Below are 27746 nucleotides of genomic sequence, written 5' to 3'. Positions count from 1 at the left end.
ATATGAGTAGGTAACATTGCATTATAAAATTACAGAGAGACAGAACGGCTTGCAAATACTTACCTCCTGGATGTGAAATTGCAATGCTACCAATAAATACAGTTTAAAGTGAAAACACTAATCCTATCTTTTGGAACTATTAGTTTCTAGCTCAGGGAGAAAAGAGGGATAGGTTGGAGAAGAACAACATTTGTGAAGATCAGGGGAAACAAAAATCATTGTATTATATTTGTTTATTAGCATTTCAACCATCTTTGAGCCTGATAATTTAATATTGCACAAAGTATGAACAATTTAACACAGTAGCAAAATACTCAATAACATTGCAGCATAAAATCTGACTATGAAATATGTATCAATTAAATGACATGGATATGACAAAAGCAAACTAACTGTTGAATGATACTTTCCTTTAAATTAAAGCATTATTATTTGTACTACAATGTATAAAATTATGACAGTAAATTAAAGCAGCCCTTTAGACTAACAAGGTTCTTTGAATTCTATTTTTCTCAAAATCTACTGAACATTTAAAGCAGTTTATCAAAACTGATTTAAGAAAATAATCACTGATTGAAATTCAAGTGTGCATGGTATATCATCATCTACAGGAAAAGATAAAAGTGATATTTATATCATGGGATTGTGAATTAAGCACAGCAGAGGAGTTGGCTTATAATGTTATGTTCTTGATTAGCTAATATAATGCGAATGGCATTGCTGCAGGGTTGACACTTGATGGGGAAGTAGCGGCTACTGTCTCATAAACTGACAACTGTTGCGAGGGCAGTGTGTTGACCACAAGCCCCTCAATATCAGCATCCAGTGATGCCTGTGGGCTGAGTGTGACACAGCAGTTAGTCAGTACCATTAGACCTTTGAGACATGTTCAGTTGGATCCAGTTTTTTAGCTAATATAATAAACAAATATGAGATTTATAAAATGATTACTTTAGTCCCTCTCTTAGAATTGACATTCCTTGCACAAACTTTGGTGTGCTTTCACCAGCTGTATAGTTACAAGCACTTAAGTGTGAAAATCAAGTTTGTTTCTTCCACAATTGATACTTGATTTTCTGATATACCTATGACTGTCTTTATATCTCCTGAAAGTTTTTGTAATTCAAACTTAAATATTATTTGACATGTATAACCTAAAATTAAATTTAGATACAATAAAGAATGATAGCAAGAACATGATGAATATAAAATCTGGATACAGAAGTGTTGTAATTAATGAATAAAATTTGGTCACTATTATAGAAATTAGCAAAAGAGAGGAAGCTTCAAAGCTAGAATGTAGCTAATGTGATAATTGTGTAAACTTTTACAAATGTTTCAAATGCCAATCTTACTGAACATCTTAGTGCATTTATAACAGATACACAAGAGGACAGGTCAAAGATGAATATTGAGCTCTTAAAATTCAAGTCCCCCTGTCACCAAACAGGAAACGAGAACTTCCATATATTTAGCAAGCCTATAGGAGATTTTCAATGTAACTGTTAGTTTAAAAAAAATGTGTTAACAGTTACTTTTGGATGCTGTTTCAGATGAATCCTGAATTTTATTCTTATATTGCAACAGTGAAAGTTTTTGGAAGAGTTTTAAGGGTTGTCCAGTTGTTGGCTGTGGGTATGCAGATTTGAAAGAAAAGAATGTTGATATAATTTCTCAGTGCCTCGTATACAGTACCTACATGGTGACATTCATAAATAAGGCTGCAGCTGAACACTACAGGTGAAAGGAAATTGTGTTTGAAGAGCTCGATACAGGGTTATGGTAGAGTGAGGTAAACAGAAGACCTCTTGGTCTTTGAAATTTCTGGTGGAAAAACTTCATTGCATGCTCAAAATCTATAATAAAACGTGGAGAGAAGTGGACTCTTCTTATTATTATTAATCTTATTCTTGCAGGGGCACAGAAAGGGGGAAAATACTAGTCAGATATTAGATATAAACTGCTATTGAAGACCAAAATTTAATCCCCTTCCATTTGCCTTGTCTATTCTTGGATCCTAGATGACTTTTCTGATGAATTTCTGACTTACACAATAATGGGCATCCCAGGATGAAAACAACAAAAAATGGGGAAACAAATACTCTCATATAATTGACTGATGGATGCCACATATATACAACAGCAGTGTGAGACAACTGATTTTTGAGCAACTGAAAGTGTCGTGTGTGTGTGTGTGTGTGTGTGTGTGTGTGTGTGTGTGTGTGTGTGTGTGTGTGTGTGTGTGCACGCGCGGTTGTGCGTGTGTGCGTGTGTGTATTTTACATGCCCTTCATCAGGCCAAAGCTAATAATAATTTTTATGAATGCTATAGTACACATGAAAAAACAAAAAGGAAAACCATATGCCTCAAGTGTACTATTGTGTGTAAAAATTATTAGATTTGGTCCCTTATTCATCTGCAGTATCACACTCAATGACAGGCATGTAATACCCTGAAAATAGTCCTGGTTTAAGTATTTGGGGAGGGGGGAGGTGGGGGGGGGTACCCTCTGGCTATAATGCTCAGTTGTGGATGTTTATCCAGTGGGATTGTTTGCATTTCAAAATAACTGTATCCTATTAGGTATAAGCTGTTAATGATGAAACACCTGTAAAACCAAACATTGGAAAAAAAGACCTAATTTTCAGCTCCACAAAGCATAAGGAGAATTTTCAGGGCAATATAAAAGATGGAGGTAAAACTGGAAACTTGGTTATTAAATCCGAATTGGAGAGATTTTTTTCCATTACAGACTGTGAGAATATGGAGCATTAATCATTTTCTTGTAGCATGCAGATGTCAATAATTTTATTCTTTTTTGGCTATTTTTAAATGCATCTTTTCTGTATGCTTTTGTCTTCTAGATCAAAGGAAAAAAGTCTCTAGTGTGGAAACTCATGAGTCTTTTACTGTTCATTTGCAATAGCATAAACATTTAGTGTGATAAGTGACTAAATCTTATTACTCACAGTTAGTTCTGAACAATTTACTCCACATTCTTTCTGTCTTTCATTTGTCAAATTCTCTTACATATTACGCTATTCAAAGAAATGAAACTTTCATCACACTTACTGATACACTTACGCACACACACACACACTAGTTTAAAAGTCAGTTGCTGTTTTCTCAATCTTTGTAGACAACACAAAGCTATAATACTGAACAGACTCTCAAATGTACAAATATGAGGAGATAGGACTGACCATGCACAAATCGTGTAATAATTTTTGATTTTGTTGCTACAGATTTACATCTCCCTATTTACAGTTGCTGAATTTGCACAGCTCATGTGGCAAATTCCCATTGTCTGTCCATTTTAGGCCATTAGAACATAACAAACTACAGTATTCTATGTGTTGTCTATGAAGAAACATTTCAGAATAAGAATGTTAATAGCTCTTTGGTTTCACATGACTAAATTAGAACTTGAGATCAATAAGATGCACATATCCTGTCTCAGTGCAAGCCATACAACTTGGCATAATGTCCACAAGAATTTGCCTACAACTCCCCATACTTTCATCTTCTGTGTTTCAGTCTGAAGTGAATGCAGGGTTTAATGCCAGGTTGAAGCTGCTGTTCCCTCCATTTTTAGGAGCCAGTTTCAATGGAATCTGTAAAATAAAGAAATAAATTTGCTTTAGCAGTGGCAATAAAATAATAATAGTCATAATAACGCCTTTACCAAAATTAAACACACACACACACACACACACACACACACACACACACACACACACACACACACACACACACAGAGAGAGAGAGAGAGAGAGAGAGAGAGAGAGAGAGAGAGAGAGAGAGAGAGAGAGAGATGACCACAGTCTCTGACAACTGAAGCCAGACTATGAGCTGCAGCAGCAGCAGCAGCAGCAGCAGCACATGATGGGAGAGGCAACTGGGTGTGGGTAAGGAGGAAGCTAGGGCAGCGAGGGGAGGGATAGCAAAGTAGGGGCGGACAACAGTGAAGTGCTGCTGGGGAGCTGGAATGCACTGCACAATCCTCTATTCCACCAATGCACCCAGCCTTTTTACTTCTCCCCTTTTCCGCTATCCCCCTCCCCCTTCTCTCCCCCACACTCTGTCTAACTTCCCGACTGAACCTAGTGGCCCTACCCTCTCTCCATCTCATCCCTGCAGGCCTGCACACTCCCCAGCAGCACTTCACCATCCCTCATCCATACCTTACTATCCCTCTCCTTCCCTGCCCCAACCTCCTCCTTACCCCCACCCTGTTGCCTCTGCCATCATATGCTGCTGCTTGCAGTCTGGCTTCTTGTATAAAGGAGTTGAACTGACTATTATTCAAGAACACCAACAACTGTGTATTGACTTTAAGAGCATGTCACCATTTTACCAGATAGTCGAATGTTATGAATGTTAGGTACCATGTCACTAACATTCAGAAATCAATTAAAGGCACACAACAAATTCATGTGTGGGAGATAGATAATTCTAATTACAAAAATAAAAGTTACATAATTGAATTTAGTTTGATTTCCTGGTTGTCTCAGGGTGATTGAAGACGTGCTTTTGGATGTACAGCTGAGTTGTTTCCACTTTAATATACTGCAGTATGAATGTTGGTAAATGTGCAGCTTCTTGTATATATTCATTATACAGCGTCCTCAGAAATGGTCTGATAAGCTTGTAAGGCTGTTGCATTGTAGGTTGTGCTGAGAAATAATTTTCAAGAAAAAAATTCTACACATTGTCCCAGTTCTGAGTTAATTAGCATTGAAGTTAGCCAGTCAGACCATTGTGCATGCAAATTCAAGTGGTGTGCCACGTACAATTACAGCCAGTTGTTCTCACTGCATAGATGATAGTGCATGAGACTGCTTGGCCTTTGGCTTAAGTGCAGTCATTACTACCATCCAATGACCAATTATTGTATTGCTTTCTTGTTTGGTTTTAGGAAACTGCACAAGGAACATGTTTGGTTACACCACCTCTGGTGGGCTGCTTGAATTTGTTTGTTTAACAGTCTGACTGGCTAACTTCAAACTTGGAAATGGAGCAACATATAGAATTTTTTTCCTTGGTAATCTACCCTGCAACACCATTACAAGCTTAGACTGTTTCTGACCATGTTGTAAATGTACAACAAATAACAAAGTCCAAGACTGTGAAGTTATAATGGACAGATAAAACAAACTGGGGCAAAATACCCTCCATTTTATGCACCCATTTTTGATGATCAATGCACTTATAATCTTCAGATGCTGCAAACTGTATTGTGATGCTGAGATTTACTTATAATTGGCATTAATCTGAGTCGCACTAGTAATACAACTTGAAATAAATTTACTGAATGTGAATAACTTGGCATCAACTGTATTAGGTACAGATGATTTGTGAAAATCTGTGCCAGACTGTGACTCTCAGCTGGATTTTTTGCTTATGGCAACTGGTCGCCTTACCATCAGGCTATCTGTGCATGTCTCCCAGACTGACCCAAACTCCTATATGTCACGCTGTCGAAATCCATATACCATTGTCTCTTAGTTTCATCATTGATCTTAGTGTAACATATAGAAGTTTGGAGTGGTGTGGGAGGCATGCTTGGATAGCCAAAGTGGTTAAGGTGATGGCTGACAATATGAAGGAAATCTGGGTTTGAGTCTTGGTCTGGCACAAATTTTCATATGTTATTAACACACAGAATATCTGTCCCTGATACAGCTGGCACCAAGTTATTCACAGTCAGTGAATTTATTCCAATCTGATTTTGGTAGACATTATCTATTTAAATAAACAAAATAAAAAAACCATAAATTCTGAAATCCAATAAAAGACACCACCCCTCCCCCCCCTCCCCCCCCCCCCCCCCCCCCCCGGAAAAAAAAAAAAAAATATCACTTCCACTCATCTACAGCCAGTGCTTTTATTCTAGTGGTTAGGGATGTGGTTGTCATGGTGTCAGGAAAGCTCTACATAAGAATTATGACTTACCAACTGATTCAAGTTAGATATCACGTAAATGTAAGTTCTGCTGATGTATAATTATAGAGATAGTTCTGTGTATCCAAATTATAGTAGGAATCCCTCAAAACTAGCTTATTCTTGTTGTATGTAATTCTGTTTTTAATTTTTTTTTACTGAACCTGTTTGCAAGGGGTTGGAATGGCTACAAGCACACAAAAACCAAAATCACTAGAAACTGAACGATGTTAAAATCTAACAGAATGCTACCATGGTACAAATCAAATGATTCCATTTCATCAGTGTCATCATATCTCCATAAACATTTAGGTTTCAACACTGCTGACTTTGTTGTTTGGCCACATGGAGGAGCAACGCTTCCTGCATTTCTGGAACATCTTAACTTCCTCCATCCCAGCATTTGCTTCACAATGGAAGTGGAGAAAAATCGAGAGATCCTGTTTCTTGATGTCTTGGTCTACAGAAAGGTAGATTGTTCCTTGGGTCACAGTGAGTTTCACAAACCAACTCACACTGACTTACATTTATGAGCTATGAGCTGCCATCACCCACATCAATGCAGTGGCATTTTGCGAACTCTCATTCACAGGGCCACAATTATCTCTGATGAAGGTAGCGTATCAGCAGAGCTTAGCCACCTCCACTCCAAGTTTCTACAAAATGGGTACTCCGATAAGCAGATCTGTAGTGCATTTAAACCTGCATGCACTACAGCTCCAGAACAGCCAGAAGAAACAGAGTACTCCATGAGGATGGTTTTTCTACCATATGTTGGCTGCTTGTCCTTTACAAAACACTCGTTCAACCTATACTTCAGTATTGCTCATCAGTGTGGGATCCATACCAGGTGAGGTTGACAGAGGAGATAGAGAAGATCAGAAGAAGAGCTGTGTGTTTCATCACAGGGTTATTTGGTACACATGATAGCGTTACGGAGATGTTTAGCAAACTCAAGTGGCAGACCCTGCAAGAGAGGTGCTCTGAATCACGGTGTAGCTTGCTGTCCAGGTTTTGAGAGGGTGCGTTTCTAGATGAGGTATCGAATATATTGCTTCTCCCTACTTATACCTCCTGAGGAGAAGGAGATCACGAATGAAAAATTAGAGAGATTCGAGTGTGCACGGAGGCTTTCCGGCAGTCGTTCTTCCCATGAACCATACGTGACTAGAACAGGAAAGGGAGGTAATGAAATGAAATGTCGTGTGGCTAGGGCCTACCATCAGGTAGACTGTTGATGTTTTGGTTTTAGCCACCAGAACTGACCCAACTCTGCTACAATATTTCTGCTGCTGCCTGAAACTAATTACCACATGATATGTAACTTTATCCCCACCATTTTGTTTTGTCACCTCTAGCACCATGCTACAGTACTGTGGTGTGGTGATTTCATTGTGTACAACTACTGCAGCCAAATGCCTGCAAACAAGCAAATTTTAATTATTCAACTTTATTTTCGTCTATGACTAGCCCTATATATACAATCAAGTAGTGTAACAGCACCTTTAAGTCTTTAGTAAGTTTAACCATTAAGAAGACTGCTTTGTCTGGTTTATTATTAATTGTCTCTTTTGCATGTCAACAACAGTAGAGTCTTCTCAATAAATCAAAGCTGCAATTACCTCTCAATATGACCTAAACTTACACTCTCTCTCTGCTTGTTTTAGCTCTATCACACCCTCCCACTACCAACACTGTAATTTTCCCAATTAACTGCTGGATGATTTTAGTCTCCACCAATGATTACAGTATGACTAGGGAACTTTTGGGGAAATTATGTAAAAGTTAACACACTAATACTTGGGAGCACTTATTGTGAGCAATCAATTTTTTTTTCAACACTTCCATTCTGGACTGTGTGCAGAAAACATGCTAATACCTGTATGTTATAAAAATTATGAATCTGTGTAAAATACAAGGTGTACAACTTTGCTTCCACCCTTTATTCCCCAACATTTGAGGCTTTAATGAAACAAATTGGTTACACATGTATCATTCAAAGTATTTTCCATCACTGGCCACTACTTTCTCCCATCTTTTGGGCAGTGTATGAACCCCGCGTCGGAAAAATTGTTCATCTTTTGAAACGATTCATGAATCAATCCAATTTGTGACTTCTTCATGAGATCGGAAGTGTTGGTCAGCCAGGCCATGTGCCATTGATCTAAACAGGTGATACTCAGAGGGAGTAATGTCTGGAGAATATAATGGGTGGGGTAGAACTTCCCATTTTAACATTTCCAAATACTTTTTACCTCTTTTACAACGTGGGGTCAAGCATTGTTGTGCTGCAAAATCACTTTATCGTGCCTCTCAAAGTATTGCGGCCATTTCTCTTTTAATGCTCTGCTCAAATGCATTAATTGTGTTCAATAACGAGCACATGTGATTGTTTCACTTGGTTTTAACACCTCATAGTTCAGGATGCTGAACTTGTCCCACCAAATGCAGAGCATGATCTTGGACCCAAGACTATTCAGTTTGGCCATCAACATGAAGGCATGGCCAGGACATCCCCATGATTGTTTGCATTTAGGGTTATCATAATGAACCCATTTTTCATCCCCAGTCACAATGCGATGCAGAAATCCCTTCAGTTTTTGTCTCTGAAGCAACTGTTCACAAACACACAAACGCCATTCAACGTCTCTTGGTTTCAGCTCACATGGGACCCAAGTTCCTTCTTTCTGAATCATGCACATAGCCTTGAGACATTTTGAAATGGCTTGCTGTGTCACTCCCACTAATCGTGCCAATTCTCCTTGAGATTTACATGAGTCTTCACTCAGCAATGTCTCCAATTCTGTATCTTCGAAAACGTTTTCTCTTCCACCACTATGCCAGTCTATGGCATTAAAATCACCATTCTTGAAGTGTTGAAACCACTCACGACATGTTCTTTCACTTATAGCGTCCTTACCATACATACCTGAGAGCATTCAATGAGACTTAGCTGCTTTTTTCTTCATATTAAAACAAAACAGTAACACCTCCCACAAATGACGAGAATTAGGCTTGTAAACTGACATTTTCAATCAAGAACAACTTTATGATGCAGACACAAATTGACTAATGTTTGAATGAGGTTATGTTGACTGAGGTCCATGTTAACTGCCTGATGTCTGCGATCTGTTTCTTTCAACCACTACTCACCACTGTCGGCGGAAACAAAGTTATACACCATGTAGGTAATGTCAGCAATGTTTGAACGCTGTAGAAAAGAATAAAATTTGAGGATTATTTCAGCAGGAAATCTGAAGCATTTAATTTACAGCATGTTATCACATACAAAAAAACCAATGAACATCTTGCAGCAAGGAATCATTCCCTAGACAACTGAAATACCAAGAACAACTATTGAAGAAGGATGAACCAAAAATTTTTGTTGAGTAGAAATCTTTTTCATTTATCTCCACACAAAGATTTGTTAATCATTCTAATGGCCTTCATATTCAAGGTATATTTGATTTGGATAGATTTACAATAGGATTGTGTAACAATGCAAATTGGATTATCAATCAGCAATGAACAAACAGCATTTAGCAGATTAGAACCTGACCACTTTTATCATGTCCATATTGAAACTGTTATCATTGACCATGAGATGGTTGTAACAACAATGTTTACTGAAATAAAAAGGGAAACTAGAAAATGTATATAGCTTTATATGTTCAGTGAACTATGTCTAAAATATGAATTTGAAACCTTTAGCTCTGGACAGAAGCATGCAGAAGAACTATGACTCAAGCTTGAAGTAGTAATTAACTGTTCACTGAATAGATATATAGGTACAACAGTTCATGATGGGAGACTCCATGTAAAACAAAGTAAGTTGAGATCTTCCATGTGCTCTTATTGCAGCAATGCTAATAATAATTAACATTTTTCACTTTAAAATTAGTTATGCACATTGAACCGATGTATCACACACATGAATCTGTCAAAACTTCACTCAGACTTCATCTCACTTAGCCTATATGTGTTATTTAGACTTTTCTTTTCAATGCAGCAATTCTGTTTGTGTAACTAGTTTTGCTTAAAATCATGTTAATTACAAGTTTTGAAGCAACTGAAAACTTTACTACTATACAAGATAGGAAACTTTGAGCTAATCTACATCAGTCAAGTTGGATATATTGATATCAGTCATTAGAATAGCAACATCTAGACTTTATAGAATTGTGCGTTGGCTTCCCTGAAACTAATTAACTGAAGAAATAATTGTAATCAAAGTCTGAATTCACCCAAAATTAATTTTGCTATTTGTACCATTATGCCTGTTGGATTTCAGATTTTAATGTACCACTTTACTCTTGTTGCCCTATTTTTTATGAACTGAATAATGAAGCTATTAAGAATATGCATAAATTTTCATGAATAATTATAAATCTAAAGATGGCACTTGTGCTCATAAATGTTATTCCGAACACGGCTGTTTCAAATGGCTGTATGATCTTTTGTTTATTCCTAAACCCTCGTACATTTTTTAATCTGTCTATATTGTTAAATCCAAAAGTAGGCTTCCATGGCCATTGTCACAGTCAAAGAAAAACACCTTGAAGGAGGTCACCTGCAAGTGACCAAAACATCGGTAATTTTACATATTGACAATGAGGTCACAAACCCAGAAAAACTTTATTGACTGTCTATATAATTTTTATTGGTCAGTATCAACTATAAACAATTCTATGCAATATCATCAACTGTTATGAAACTTGCTGTGTGTACTAACTGTGTAATTTGATACCAGCTTGAGTATGTTCATGTCCAACTTCAATTAAAAAAGTGCACTGTATCTTCCGGTATCATGCTGTTCTGTAAGGTTGTGAAACTGCATGCCTGTGAACAACCATTTCATGTGGGACCTGTCATCATATTGTTTATAGTGATAATAAATGTTTGTGGTGAACATCACTGGAAGCTTTCCCATTACACCAGTTTTACAGGTCTCAAACAAACATTCTACAATGAGACCCGGAGAGCAGAATTAAGGTTTGCAGGCAGCCCATCTAATTCATCATCAATGTAAAATGATTTCCAGAAAATAGTGACTGTTGCATCACAGGTGTAAAACAAAATATACAGCTATGCATAGACACACTCCACATGTTTTGTTCCTTTACCATCCAGGATCTCGTTCATCACAGTCGACATTATCTCTCTGGTCATCATCATCCCCAATGCCCATGACCTTGCCACCATTTAACACTACCTTTCTCAGTATCCTAATTATTTCAAACATTCACTCTCTTTCCTGCTCACCATGACCTACTACATCCTCATATACAATTACTTCTCCTTTCAAGGTATCAACTACAAACAAACCTGTAGTAAGGCCACGTGCACTTGTGTGGCACCATCCTATGCCAACATTCTCATGCACCATGCAAAGGAAAATTTCCTAGCCACCCATAATCCCAAATCCATGATCTTGTTCAAATTCATTTATGTCATCTTCATGATCAGAACAGAGGGTGAGAACACCCTATCCACCATACCCCAGAAACTCCGCACCATCTCCCTCATTTTCTTCACCTAGTCCTCTTCAGTCCAATGAGACACGTTCCTTTATGTCAACCTCCATCTCACTGATGGCTGCATCAGTACCTCTGTCCATATCAAATCTACCAACTACCAACAATACCTTCATTTCAACAGCTGCCACCCATTCCACATCAAGACGTCTTTTCCACAATGCATAGCAAAATATAGACACCACTTCTGCAGTAGCAAGTAGTTCCTCTCCAGATATGCTGAGGTGCTCACCAACACTTCCGCTGACCAAAAGTACTCTCCTTTTCTTGTCCAGAAACATCTCTCTATTCTTGCCTTACCAGTCACCTAACATTCCTCATATACCCTCTGCCTGGTGCAGCTGAATCACACTCTCGGCAAGGGTTTTCAACACCTTTCACTGTGCCCTGAAATGAGAAACATTCTCCCTATAAATCCCCATACTCCTCCTATAGTGGTATTCCACCCACCACCCAACCTACACAGATTCCTTTTCTGTCCCTATTCCATCACTGCTCCCAGGTCCTTGCCCCATTGTGCGCATCCCTATAGAAAACCCAAATGCAGGATCTGTCCCGTACATCATCCCACTACCCTCTACTCCAGTACTTTAAAAGGAATATCCTATGTCATAAAACGCAGCATCACCTGTGAAAGTGACCATGTAGTCTACCAGCTTAACTGCAACCACTGTGCAGCATTCTATGTGAGTGTGACCACTGTCTGACCACACTAACAGTCACCACTAAAGTGTTGTCAAGAGACAGCTGGACCACGCAACTGCTGAGCTTGCTACGCAGCACTTTAAGTTTGACTGCAATGGCTGCTTCACAGCCCATGTTATTTGCATTCTTCCCATTAGCAACAGCTTTTCTGAACTACACAGGAGTGTAGTTCTCCTTGCAATGTATACTTCACTTCTGTATCCCAATTCCAACACTTCTGCTTGTCCCCCACCAGCCTTTCTCCCCTTCTGTACTTCCACTCCAAACTTAAACATAACTTCTACCCAGTCAACTCACCTGCATAGTCCTTTACCTCTCCCTGCTTCTTTTTCCTCCCCCAGAAAAGCTTTCCTGAAGGTAAACTAGCAACCCACCATCCTGTCCCTGCCATATTTTGGCACATTTCTACAAGTAGCACACAACCATCATCCCCACCACAGTGTCCAGGCACTCATGGATAGTGCAGGAACTGAAACTCAGGATACCAAAGTGAAATAAGTAACAGTGAACTTCATTTTCACATGTTCCTTTATTAAATACAGACCAGATGTTCTACCCCTCTTTACTTCTTGCACCACTGCAAAGATAAGTGATATGAATATTAGTGTCAGTGACTTTGAGAAACAGCTAAACCTGCACAAATTAAACAAAACTCCAAAGCCTAATAGAATCTCTGTCAATATATATGCAGAATTTGCAACTGAGTTAAGGCCATTTTAACAATTAGCTCCAATTTTAACATAATATACTGCAGATCCTTGAACTAAAACTAAGCCCAGTGATCAAGAGATAGCAGAGTTCACACATGCCTACAAGAAAGATAGCAGAAGTCATCCATTAAATTACTATCCAATCTCATTGATGTCCATCTTAAGGAGACTCCTAGAACATATTCTGAGCTTAGACCTAATGAGGTAGTACACACAAAATAACCACAGATAAAGGCATTCAGGTGGATGCAGTAAATCATAACTTCCAGACAGCATTTGACTTGTACCATACCAACAATTATTAAGAAAAATAGTATTATATGGGGTATAAAACACTATTTTATCTGTATTGAGGATTATTTGGTAGAGAGGCTGAAGCTTTTTATCTTGGATTGAGAACTGACAGCACTATCAGAGGTACTGCCAAGTGTGCCCCTGGAAAGGGCAATAGGACCCTTTCTGTTCATGTTATATATTAACGACCTTGCAGACAACATTAATAGTAAGCTCAGGCTTTTTGTAGGGGATGCAAGTATCTGTAATGATGTACGAGCTGAAAAATCTGGACAAACAGCCAGTCAGATTTGTATAATACTTATATTTTAAAATAGCATAACAGTTTGTAACCTATTTTAAACATTTAGGAATTTTAAAAATGCTCTCTTTATAAAACACCGAAAAGAAGTATCCCAACTGGAACTGATCAACTTTTACAAATATGTAAGTGTAGCAGTCAGTTAGCCTATGCAATGGGATGATCTTGTGGGTTCAATCACAGGTAAGGCAGGTCACAGAATTTGTAATTTCCCGGTATCCTGTCAACAGATCTGTCAGTCCTCAAAGAAAATTGCTTACAAAACACTCATGCAACCAGTCCTAGAATATAGTTTAAGTGTGTGTGATCCTTACTAGATGGACTCTGAGGGGATATTAAATATACAGAAGAGCAGCACACAAGGTCACAGGTTTGTTTTATCCACGGGAGGGCATCACAGAAGTGTTGAAAAACCTGAATTGATAGACTCTTGAAGATATATGCCAATTATCTCCCTAAAACCTGCTTTCAAACTTTCAAGACCCAGTATTAAGTGAGGAATCTAGAAGAACTCCCTACCGTATTTACTCGAATCTAAGCTGCACTTTTTTCCCAGTTTTTGTAATCCAAAAAACCGCCTGCGGCTTAGAATCGTGTGCAAAGCAAGCGGAAGTTCTTAAAAATGTCGGTGGGTGCCGCCACAACTTAGTTCTGCCGTCGAATATATGTAGCGCTGCACAGGCATGCTTTGTAGGCACAAAGATAAATACTGGCGCCAAAACCTCTGCGTCAGTAAAAAAAAAAAAAAAAAAAAAAAAAAAAAAAAAAAAAAAAAAAAAAAAAAAAGAGGTGGAAGACAAGCTTTTTTTTCTCCGCGCCGAGTTTCGACCACTGCATTTTCATACATTATCCAACGAAGCAAATACAAATTCCGTATTGTTCATCTTTGAATGTAGCAGCATTTCAATGTACTACGAAAACCCGACTGGCAAGAATGTTTAGAATGTTTGTCAATATGGCCAACTCTACGTTCTGAATTTTTTCCTATCTGTGAGAAGAGATGCCATGTATTGTTTCGTGTTTGCTGCTATCTCATTTAAATCCTGTCTGCGTAATAAACCACAAAACTAGAGTGAGACAACAGCAAATGCGGAAGAATATACATATCAGCTACCCGATTAGACAGTGATAGTTCTAGAGTCGTTCAAAAAAACCTACAGTCAGTAGTGTGTAAAAGACCAGATCATGCAATACTGTAGTTGGAGTCACGAACAATGGCAGTCAAGTTTAGGCTTGTTCTGGGCACCTATGTCATGCACTCTTCAACAGCAATAAGCGATCAGTAGTATTCTGAGCACTCTGCTCTGAATGCCGTGGCTAATGTGAGCATTAAATGTGATCATAGCGAATTCTTTAGTGAATTTTTATTCCAATTGTTGCCAGTTGTCATCACTGATGGTGGTGGTAAGTGATACATTCGACATAAGCAATTGAGAGATGTAATTTGCAGGATATATGCTTTCTTCAAGCTAAAAGCAAGTGCATGTGCATACAGCAGTTGTTGCTTGGAATCATCAACAATGTGATCTTTGTCCGTGCTTCAACATGTGTGAACTGCCATTGTTCATGGATTGGACTATAGTTGGAGGCAACTTTAGTCTGTTGAGTGCAGACTGGGAGGTCGATGGATTCATTGCATAGGGTGCAGACAGGCAATCCTGCAACATACTTTTGAACATGTTTTCCTAAAACTGTCTTGAGGAGATAGTTTAGCAGCCCAAATAGAATGGACATGTCTCAGACCTTGTAACTACAAATAGGCCAGACGTTATCAATAGCATCAGCATAGAGAGAGTGATTAATGAACATGATGCCATCCTAGTGACTATGCTTACGAAAGTTAAGCAAGAAGGCTGGGTGAGTGTTTCTGTTAGAAAGAGCAGATAAGCAGTTGTTAGTATCTCATTTATACAATGAATTTCAATCATTTAGTTTCAGCATGATGGGCATAGAGGAATTATGGGCAAAGTTCAAACAGATCGTAAACTGGGCTCTGGACAAGTATGTGGCAAGTAAGTGGATTAATGACTAAAAAAGACCCACTGTGGTTACACAACAGTTCCAAAAATGTTGAGGAATCAAGGGCTGTTGCACTCTCAGTTCAAAAGAGAATAATCAAATGACTGACTGAAGTTAGTAGACATTCGTGTGTCTATGAGAAGATCTACAGATGAAGCATACAACTACCACCATCATCCCTTAGCAAAATATCTGGATGAGAACCTCAGAAATTTCTAATCCTATGTAAAATTGCTAACTGGGTCTCAGGCTTCCATCCAGTCAATCATGGACCACATTAAAGAAAGCATTCACACAGGAGAATTGTAAAAACACACTGTCGTTTGACTACCACACAGAGTCCTGTATGGATGACATAGCAATAACCATCCCTGGTATAGAGATACAGCTGCAAAAGTTGAAAACAATTAAGTCACCAGATCTGGATGAAATTTCAGTTCGGGCTTACAAGGAGTACTCTATGGCAATGTCCCTTTCTTAGCTTGCATTCATCATGAATCTCTCACCCAGTGCACACTCCCAATCCACTGGAAAAAACGCAGCTGACTTATGTTTATAATAAGAGCAAAAGAACGGACATCCATAATTACAACCCAATATCCCTAACATTGGTTCACTGTAGAATTCTAGGATACATTCCGAGTTTGAATAAAATAAATTTCCTAGAGACCAGAAAGCTTATGTCCACAAATCAGCACAGTTTTAGAAATCATTGCTCATATAAACTCTGCTTGCCCTTATCTCATGCAACATACTGTTCATGCATGCTGCTGAGTTCTTTAGCTATCATTCACATCAGTGACAGTTTCAGCATTAACACGTGATGTTGCTGGGACAGTGTTCTAAGGAGGAGTGTGGTGTGCGATAGTGAGAGCAGGAACCACAGCAAGCAGTGGGTGAGTGAGTACACAACACATGACATGCTGCAGTGGAGCTGGGTTGTGAACTCTGGAGTGCACAAACAAACCCTCATCTAGAGCAGCAGGGCGTGGTGCACTTCTGTTTGACGAGGACAAAATGAGCCAATGCAGTTGGCATTCCAAAGGTTTGGGAGTGTGGAGTGGGAACTACTGGGTGTAGATTCATGGTAAAATCATCAAGTATTGTTCCTGGAGAATTTATCAGCTATTTTTCATAAAACTTATGTCAAGTGCTGAGAGGCTCAGGCTGTGCAGAATCTTGTGCTAGTTTGTCTAGAAATGTGGCTGTTTTGGAGTATGCTCTTGAGTTGTGTGCTTAAAAACATCTAAAATGCAGAGTGGCTAAAGACCTGATAAACTGTCCATTGTGGCTTTAGTCATTGTCTAGTGGCTGTTATTTCCCATTTTTTCAAGCTAAATGTTTGGGGGCAACATAGGCTGCTGAACTATTTTAGCAAAGGAAATTTTGTATTTGAGATATTGGTTGCTATTTGAGTGGCTAGACCAAGTTAGTTGAAAATTCTATGTTGTTAGATCTTACAGCCATCTTTAACATGTTCTGTTAGTACTGTGATATTCATTGTTTTAGAGTAATTTGTGGCAGTAAAATGGTTTATGTCTAGCCTTAAATTCCACGCTTATGTTTAAATTGTTATCATTGAATACTTTTAAAACATTCCACCTATTAGGTGGAAGGATTTGAGAGCATATTCGTTGACAAGTCATAACCTTATGTTTGATTAAGCCTCAAGCAGCTAATGCCAGTATCATTTCTTGTGACTGGTTGGACTTGGATGTCATCAGTGTTGAAGGCACTGGTTAATGCAAGTATTGTTTTAATGTGCTGTGTCGATTGAGACCTATGTTTCAGGATGTCCTGTTAAGACAGTCTTCATTAGTGCTTTTAACTGAAATTCCTAAGCACCTATCATTGCTCAGAAAATTGTTAACGTGCTTAGTTTTATGGCACTAGAGCCATGAAGTTGTTTTAAAATGATTTTTTTTGTGCTATCTCCAGGAAAGGGTCAAACTTAAAAAAAAAAAAGTTTGAAGTTGAAATGGCTACTGCTGATTCAAATTGGTAAATTCATTGTAGAATTTAAAGACATCTAAGCTCTGTGTTAAACTTAAAATGTAATGTGTCTGTATAAGCTCCGGAGGTAAAATAGTCCCCCATTCGGATCTCCGGGTGGGGACTACACAAGAGGACGTCGTTATCAGGACAAAGAAAACTGACATTCTACGGATTGGAGCGTGGAATGTCAGATCCCTTAATCGGGCACGTAGGTTAGAAAATTTAAAAAGGGAAATTGATAGGTTAAAGTTAGATATAGTAGGAATTAGTGAAGTTTGCTGGCAGGTGGAACAAGACTTTTGGTCAGGTGAATACAGGGTTATAAATACAAAATCAAATAGGGATAATGCAGGAGTCGGTTTAATAATGAATAAAAATATAGGAGTGCGGGTAAGCTACTACAAACAGCATAGTGAATGCATTATTGTGGCCAAGATAGACATGAAGCCCACGCCTACAACAGAAGTACAAGTTTATATGCCAACTAGCTCTGCAGATGACTAAGTAATTGAAGAAATGTATGATGAAATAAAAGAAATTATTCAGATAGTGAAGGGAGATGAAAATTTAATGGTCATGGGTGACTGGAATTCGGTAGTAGGAAAAGGGAGAGAAGGAAACGTAGTAGGTGAATATGGATTGCGGCTAAGAAATGAAAGAGGAAGCCGCCTGATAGAATTCTGCACAAAGCACAACTTAATCATAGTTAACACTTGGTTCTAAAATCATAAAATAAGGTTGTACACATGGAAGAAGCCTGGAGATACTGACAGGTTTCAGATAGATTACGTAATGGTAAGGCAGAGATTTAGGAACCAGGTTTTAAAATGTAAGACATTTCCATGGGCAGATGTGGACTCTGATCACAATCTATTGGTTATGAATTGTAGATTAAAACTGAAGAAACAGCAAAAAGGTGGGAATTTAAGGAGATGGGACCTGGATAAACTGAAAGAATCAAAGGTTGTACAGAGTTTCAGGGAGAGCATAAGGGAACAATTGACAGGAATGGGGGAAAGAAATACAGTAGAAGAAGAATGGGTAGCTTTGAGAGATGTAGTAGTGAAGGCAGCAGAGGACCTAGTAGGTAAAAAGATGAGGGCTAGTAGAAATACTGAATTTAATTGATGAAAGGAGAAAATATAAAAATGGAGTAAACGAAGCAGGCAAAAAGGAATACAAACGTCTCAAAAATGATATCAACAGGAAGTGCAAAATGGCTAAGCAGGGATGGCTAGAGGACAAATGTAAGGATGTAGAGGCTCATCTCACTAGGGGTAAGACAGATACTGCCTACAGGAAAATTAAAGAGACCTTTGAAGAACAGAGAACCACTTGTATGAATATCAAGAGCTCAGATGGAAACCCAGTTCTAAGCAAAGAAGGGAAAGCAGAAAGGAGGAGGGAGTATATAGAGGGTGTATACAAGGGTGATGTACTTGAGGACAATATTATGGAAACAGAAGAGGATGTAGATGAAGATGAAATGGGATATATGATATTGCGTGAAGAGTTTGACAGAGCACTGAAAGACCTAAGTCGAAACAAGGCCCCGGGAGTAGACAACATTCCATTAGAACTACTGACGGCCTTGGGAGAGCCAGTCCTGACAAAACTCTACCATCTGATGAGCAAGATGTATGAGACAGGCGAAATACCCTCAGACTTCAAGAAGAATATAATAATTCCAATCCCAAAGAAAGCAGGCATTGACAGATGTGAAAATTACCAAACCATCAGTTTAATTAAGCCACAACTGTAAAATACTAACCCGTATTCTCTACAGATGAATGGAAAAACTTGTAGAACATGACCTCAGAGAAGATCAGTTTGAATTCCATAGAAATGTTGGAACATGTGAGGCAATACTGACCCTATGACTTATCTTAGAAGCTAGATTAAGGAAAGGCAAACCTACGTTTCTAGCATTTGTAGACTTAGAGAAAGCTTTTGACAATGTTGACTGGAATATTCTCTTTCAAATTCTGAAGGTGGCAGGGGTAAAATACAGGGAGCGAAAGGCTATTTACAATTTGTACAGAAACCAGATGGCAGTTATAAGAGTCGAGGGGCATGAAAGGGAAGCAGTGGTTGGGAAGGGAGCGAGACAGGGTTGTAGCCTCTCCCCGATGTTATTCAATCTGTATATTGAGCAAGCAGTGAAGGAAACAAAAGAAAAACTTGGAGTAGGTATTAAATTCCATGGAGAAGAAATAAAAAATTTGAGGTTCGCCGATGACATTGTAATTCTGTCAGAGACAGCAAAGGACTTGGAAGAGCAGTTGAACAGAATGGACAGTGTCATGAAAGGAGGGTATAAGATGAACATCAACAAAAGCAAAACAAGGATAATGGAATGTAGTCGAGTTAAGTCAGGTGTTGCTGAGGGAATTAGATTAGGAAATGAGACACTTAAAGCAGTAAAGGAGTTTTGCTATTTGGGGAGCAAAATAACTGATGATGGTTGAAGTAGAGAGGATATAAAATGTAGACTGGCAATGGCGAGGAAAGCGTTTCTGAAGAAGAGAAATTTGTTAACATCGAGTATTGATTTAGGTGTCAGGAAGACGTTTCTGAAAGTATTTGTATGGAGCGTAGCCATGTATGGAAGAGAAACATGGATGATAACTAGTTTGGACAAGAAGAGAATAGAAGCTTTTGAAATGTGGTGCTACAGAAGAATGCTGAAGATTAGATGGGTAGATCATATAACTAATGAGGAGGTACTGAATAGGATTAGGGAGAAGAGAAGTTTGTGGCACAACTTAACTAGAAGAAGGGATCGGTTGGTAGGACATGTTCTGAGGCATCAAGGGATTTCCAATTTAGTATTGGGGGGCAGCGTGGAGGGTAAAAATCATAGAGAGAGACCAAGAGATGAATACACTTAACAGATTCAGAAGGATGTAGGTTGCAGTAGGTACTGGGAGATGATGAAGCTTGCACAGGATAGAGTAGCATGGAGAGCTGCATCAAACCAGTCTCAGGGCTGAAGACCACAACAACAACAACAACAAGCTGCTTGTGCAGTTCGAAAATTTAAATGGCTAGTGCTGATTCAAATTGATTCAAAGGTGGTGAAGCACCAAGTTAAACTCCATGTATTGTTGTTTGTATAATCTTTAGACCATAGGTAAATTTATCTTATTTTACATTGTGTGTAGTTTGCAATTTAAATGGCTATTGCCAGTTCAGGCAAGGTGAGTTAAGTGTTTTAATGTGGCTACACACTGATTAAGATTTTAATATTTTGAGTGTTGTATAATCAGATGTAGACAAAGCTGTTGCCGAGTTGGGTTATTCCCATAGAGCAGCTAGTCCTAATTGAAACTGATTATCATAAATGATCCTTTTAGGCGAGACTGCTGAGAACTGTGGTTAATATTTAGGGCTTACAGTTTCGTAATTTTTTGTAACAGTTGAATATGGATTACTTGTTAGTTTGTGTCATTTGTTTTAAAAGTGGCTTGGGCCAGTTGAAACTTCAGGACAAAGAGGGAGGGGGGAGGGGGGAGCATTCAGTTGTGAACTATGGATGAAGGACAACAGGCAGATTCCATTATTTCCAGATGTCCAAAAAGTATTTGACACTGTACTCCACTGTAGACTATCAATGAAGATATGAGCATACAGAATTGGTTCGCATGTATGTGAGAGGCTCTAAGACTTTTTGAATAACAGAACCCAGTATATTGTTCATCAGAGATGAGGGTATCATCAGGGAATTGTTAGGGCCGCTGTTTCTCTCTCTCTCTCTCTCTCTCTCTCTCTCTCTCTCTCTCTCTCTCTCTCCCTCTCTCTTCCCCCCTCCCTCCCCCCCTTCCCCCCCCCCCCTCCTGAAATTTCTACTTGGTGTGATGGATGGCAAGTGGCTCAAAATGTATAAAAATATAATGCAGATGAGTAGAAGAAACAATTGCATAATGTTTGGATACAGCATTACTAGTGCCCTGCCTGACACAGTCACATCATTTAAATATCTGAATGTAATGTTGCAAAGAGATTTGAAATGGAACTAGCATGTGAGGATTGTGGTAGGAAAGGTGAATGATCAATTATTGTTTATAGGGCAAATTTTAGGAAAATGTGGTTCATCTGTAATGGAGACTGCCTATAGGATGCTAGTGCAAGCTATTCTTGCCCTCAAGTGTTGGAATCTTCATCAGGTAGGATTAAAGGAAAACGCTGAAGAAATTCAGAGGCAGGTTGCTACATTTGTTGCCAGTGGGTTTAAATAACACACAAGTGTTATGGAGGTGATTTGGAAACGTAAATGGAGATCCTTGGAGGGAAAGTGATGTTCTTTTTGAGAAACACTGTTGAGAAAACTTAGAGAACCAGCATAAAAAGCTGACTGCAGAATGCTTCTACTGCCATTAACACACATTGCACATAAGGATCACAAGATAACGTAAAAGAAATTAGGACTCATACAAAGACATATAAACAGTTGTTTTCCCCTGGCTTCATTTGTGAGTGGAACAGGAAATGTAATGAGTAGTAGTGGTAAAATGTACCCTCAATCATTCACCCTATGATTGTTTGCAGAAAATGTATGTGGACGTAGGCCTGATTCAGAACGTTATAGAAAAAAGGAAATCTGAAAAATTAAACCACTGGCCAAAATGAGCTTGTCACTAGTTACAAAAAGTGGTTTGCTATTCCATATGTTGCCTAAATTTCAGACAGCTCTGCTGAAAGTTAAAAGCACTCAATAAAAGCTTCCACATTCTGCCATAACAGTTACTACAACTATGGTATTATTCAATATTGAAACAGTTGCACAAAGTGGTGTGTAGTAACTTCACCGGCAAGAACTGTGGGAAGGTCTATGTTGGTCAGTCAGATGGAGCTGAGGTAATTAGCCTGTCAGGACCATGACACCTGGGACAAGGTGGGGATCAGGAAAGACAGACTCAGTCTTTCTGGGAAATCTTTTAACAGAAAACCACCAATATGGTGCACATTGTCACACTCATACTGTTAAGAAAAGAGGAAATATAGACAACTGGATATACCTGAAATCAATAACCAATTGACACAATTTCATCTCAGTGTTAAGTGGTCAAGTGCAACTTGTTTCTCCCTTTGTTATATTAAATGTTAGTTCAGCAAGTGATAGTTGTCACTAGAAAAATGCAACAAAGTTTAAGAATTTCCTACCTTTATTAAATAAAAAGTGATACCTTCCTCTGTAAACACTATGTATCTGCATCAGTAATACCTCCATAAATACTAAGAGGTGTAAAGGTAACAACATACTGTGTTGTTGAAACTCAGCGACAGCACCAAAAGCAAGACTGAGAACATTGTTAAGCTCTCAGATTATGTCCTCACACACACACACACACACACACACACACACACACACACACACACACACACAGAGCTACACACAGCTACACTGACTCAGCCAACAAGACTGTACCTGCACTGTGCACTGCTGCTCAGCTGGGGTGAGGAGTTGTTTCAGGTGAAGTGGGCAAAGGTAAAAAGAAGATGGGGAGAGGGATTTGGTGTGGGGGGGGGGGGGAGGCAGTGACCACACAAGATATGAATATGGCCTGATATTCCTTAATTAGTTTCCACTAGTCAGTGCCCATTCTATTTGGGACAAGTGGAAGGACTAGTCTCTTTTGTAGACAATTAAAAAGTTTGTTAGTTTAAAAATAATCATCTACATTTTTGAGGAACATGGATGAGACCTCAAAATGGTATATTTTTAGTGATATCTTAAAGGAGTAAGTTCTTAAAAATTGGAATGAAGAATAATTTCAGTGTTTCATGGGTATAAAGGAGGGGTTCACAGTATTATTTCCATTGGCAGCCTCTACACGTATAAATGGCACAGTGGACTATGTTGGAAGCACAGAGTGCTGTTTGTGGATGATGCTGTTATATATAAGGAAGTTGCAACTCTGGAAAACTATATCTGACTGCAGGTAGAGTTGCTCAGGACTAACATCTGATCGCAGGACTACTACCTCACCCTCAAAATATAGAATTGTAAAATATTACCCGAGTTAAAAGATTGTGCAATTTTAATGCTATCTCTGCAAATTTCTTGCATAATTTATGTAACACAGATTCTCAGAGGCAAGAAAGATCCAATTTTTTGTAAGCCTTATTGCCAGCTGCCTGAAAAAACTTCCATTATCTTTCTCTTAAGCTACTGTTCTTCTGGGTGTATAAACATTTCTGGGGATCTTGTTACTGTGTAGAAAAATATGCAGATATGTATAATCTTGAACATGAGCAATACAACTGCCACTGTCTAACAACACAGTTCCAAGAAGGCAAAAGCATTCTCCACTGCTTTCCCCATTGTATGGCCTGTAGCTGAACAAACATTTGTTAAAATTCAGCCATCTTCTTCTAGGTGCAGTTTCAATAATCATTCATGTAGAGTAAATGTGTGGTCATTGACAAATACAGAAGTGTACATTTCTCCTCCTACCTACTAGTAGTGCCTCCTCCTCAAAGACTTGTGAAACCTTTAGCCATTCACTCGCACACATAGAAAGCTGTAAAGTGTATCAATGCTACTCCTAATGAATGAGTGACTACTTGTTTTCTTTATTAATCTAAATAGGTTGTATAAAAACAAACCACTAAGTGCTTATTGTCCAGACCCTATGTGAATCTTAGTATCATATCTTAATTTGAGAATGTGGGTAATAATACTTCTAACATTATAGAAAACAAATTTTGTCTTAGAAAGGTTTCACTAAGTCATGAACATTGCTTTTTTTTCTAGGAGACACCTAACACAGTTTAGGGGTTGAGGAAGATGCAACAGTTCTGGAAGTGTTATGAAGGGATGTGTGATGATTAACTTGGTTATATCCAAAACCACATTACCTGGAATGGAACACCTACATCAACACTATATAGGAGTCCACCACAAAGAAAGAAGAAAGACAAAAGAGAGCAAGAAAGCACATCATGAATTTGTTGGTGCTGAAAACATAATAAAAGATGATAGTGACAGTATCAAAAGGAGTATGTCAAACAAGAGACAAAGCCACCATGCTACAGCTTTGGTGAATATATGGAATCACTCATTACTGTAATAGCCATGTTCAAAACTATAATTAAAATTTCAGTAGCTTTTATTCCAGGCTGTCTTTTTTTATCAAACTAGGCAGCTGAACTAATATAGCCAACACCCTCACCTTGCAGCACATCAATTACATATTCTTCAGATAATGAGGTGAAGACTGTTTTGATGTGGTTTTTATTTCCACAAACAGTTTCTTTATTTACTTTGCATTAAAGTTGTGTAACATTTATCAGCAACATAAAAGCCACTGAAAATAAAAACTGCTGACTGATGCAAAACTGAAATATATGGGAAACCTCATTACTACTCACATAGTATACATGTAAGGTGCCTGTAATTACACCACAGTTTCACAATTATTTTATGAGTTTTCAGTAAAGCAGCTGTATGAATTAAATCATTTTTCCTCTGATCATATCGTCAAATATCCTGCAAGGCAGATCTTTTTTGCATTACATTAACCATTTTTATTTACATTATCTCTCTTGAACTTATTTTAATAAAAACATTGAGTGCTTTGCATTTGGCCTACAGAAATTAGGAATTACTTTGAATAAAGATGTAATTTAAGTATGACTTAAGTGCTTATGACTAGTGTTACTGTCCCCAGTTGCTAGGAATCAGGAGCCAATGCTAGCCTCTCTTCAGAGGGTTATAGTCAACTATAATTTGTTTCCTGATTTGCAATCTTTGGCTCAGTTATAGCAAGAAACAAATGAAAATCATCAGCTGACATACAGGTGAAGTTTTTGAACAGGACCAGCAAGGGATGGAGCTGTGACTGACAAAGCCGGGCAACCATCACATTTTCCCAAAAATTCTGACAAATACACATCTGATATTTATGCTATTTGCTTCTTTCATTAACAACAGCATGCTTTCCATACAGAATAAATCAATTTGAACATACCTGTTTTGTATCATGACTACAATGTGCCATAAGGAATGACTAACAACTTTGCCTTAATGAGTTACCTGGGGGTGGGAGGTTGTGGGGGAAGGAAAAAAAATTGAAACATATCCATCAACATTAGTTTTCTCATATTAGTCTCTGTTCCCTTCAGTGAACAGAATAGTGGTAAACTTACAGACCCCAGGAAATTGTATTGTGAATACTCATTCGCTTGTATTCACTTCCATTCCTTCTAGTATAAACAAGGCTTAAAATACACTATTTTGCCTTCTTCGTCAAACTGAAGATTGTGACTGTTGTAAAACTATATATCTATGCAGCATTACATTACATTAAAAGGAAATTAAGTGATTATTACACCAGAGAACAGGCACAAGCCATACACTAGCGGAAAACTGAGCTTTAATATCCCATGACTGGAAATTCACAAAAGTAGCATTTATTCCTCAATTCTTTAGCATATTTTCAAAATCTGTTTCTTCTTTCCTATACAATATCTTTTAAAATCAATATTCTTCATTGCTTATTGAAAAACACATTCTAAAATGTAACAGAACTTTCTGAAATGAATATTGTTTATATCAGTTATTTGGTAACATTATTGAAGAAATAACATGAAGTTGTAAGAATTTTTCTGTAGACAATACACTTGTTAAGTTATGGGGCTACTAGTAATGATTGATTCATTTTCAAAGCTCTATATTCTTCCAAAGTATTGCATGTACAAATGTGATTGATGTATGAATAGAATTGTAGAGTCAGAAAGTTTACGTTTTGCACTCTACAAACGTTCTCAGGTCACACGACACATGTCCACGTCATAGTCAAGTTCATTCCATACCTTTTGCAGCAACATCCTTTTGATAATCACAGCAGTACTGATGCATTCTCTGAGAAGTTCTAGTGTTACTGGCAAGTGATATGTAATCATGGACCTTAATGTACCCCTAAAATAAAGCAGCACAAGGTATTAGGTCAGATGACCTGGGGACCTAAGGCAATAGAGCCACATCATCTTCACTGCTAATTCCAGTGGAGTAATGAAGAATTTGTCATTTAGGTAGAAACAAACATTGACTGATGCTCCAGTGACAGTTGCACCATATAATTAGATGATGAAATTTACAGTATCAGCTAGCAGCTGTGGAAATAACCCCAACTGCAAAATATTCAGGTAAGAGATAGCCAACATAGTATTCTCACAGAAGAAAAATTGTGCATACAGCTTTGCCTGTGACATTTCACAAGAAACAATCTTTAGCAAATCTTATTCAAGCATCACAATTTCATGAGGATTTTCCATGTGAACACACTCACAGTTTGGTTCATTCCCACACTGTGATGCAAATCGGAAGGCACTGGTCATAATCTTTCAGTTTTAACTGCATGACCTGCAGATGAGACAGTCTGAAATGTAACTGCTCTCACAAAATCTTCCACACAGTTTGCTGCAGTATTCTAAGTTTGTGGCTTGAATGGACCTTTGAATTTTTTAGACTGCTTATAGAATTTTTCCTCAGCCCCTCTACAGTCGCGTCTGTTACACTTGGTCAATCAGCATTTTTCTGTTTGTAGAGACAACCTGTGTTCCTAAATTGTTGGTAGCAATGCAAAATACTCTGTTTACATAGTGCTTCTTTTCCATAATTCCTTCTAAACACATGCTGTACTGTGACAAAAGATAAACACCTTGCACATTCCGAACAACAGAAACTCTTCTTGCTTTGTCATCAGTTTTGTCAAGGCACTGCATGCCCATTTGTAGGCACAATGAAAACTCTACTCAAGCATCAATAATCTCTGTACAGGCAATACTTTGCAAGATTCCTCCAGAGTGCCCATTAATAAGTTGGTGTAGGGTGGTGCCATTAAAGCTCCATGGTAGTACCAGATTTCATTTTACAGTTTTGACCTTCACAAGTGAAATAACTATGGATCAGGATGTGGTTGGCTGGGAGGATTAAGAAAAAGATTGTAGGTTTGGTGTCAGGGGCATATTGGGAAAGGTTGTGTGCCAGCGCCACAAGGCCATGGGCATGGGCCCGGGCCCAGGCACAGGCATGGAGATGGGGATGTTGGTGTACAAGGATGTCGCATCCACAGTGACTAGCAAGATTTCTGGTAGTAACAAGACAGGAACCGTATAAAGGCTGTGATGGAAGTGATCAACTTACTCATGGGTCATCTTGAGGAATCTCACCTGCCCAGTCAACATCTAAAACCTCTTGTCTGGTACAGATTCACTGGTGACATTTTCAAAATCTAGGC

At 38.4% G+C, this 27746-nt stretch overlaps 1 protein-coding gene across 1 annotated transcript in view; it reads right to left on the bottom strand.

Annotated features, from left to right (window-relative positions):
- Positions 1-320: 320 nt before the first annotated feature.
- Positions 321-27746, bottom strand: part of LOC126416441 (uncharacterized) — a 243333-nt gene continuing 215907 nt past the window's right edge. The window contains exon 8 of the mRNA XM_050084164.1: positions 321-3615. Within this exon, the coding sequence (XP_049940121.1) occupies positions 3535-3615 (81 nt within the window). The 3' untranslated portion in view covers positions 321-3534. The remainder of the gene's footprint in view (positions 3616-27746) is intronic.

This window comes from Schistocerca serialis, chromosome 8, assembly GCF_023864345.2.
Source record: "Schistocerca serialis cubense isolate TAMUIC-IGC-003099 chromosome 8, iqSchSeri2.2, whole genome shotgun sequence".
In the NCBI taxonomy this organism is placed as follows: domain Eukaryota; kingdom Metazoa; phylum Arthropoda; class Insecta; order Orthoptera; family Acrididae; genus Schistocerca; species Schistocerca serialis.
Note: the sequence above shows the minus strand (reverse complement) of the source record. Positions and strands in the feature narration are given on the sequence as shown.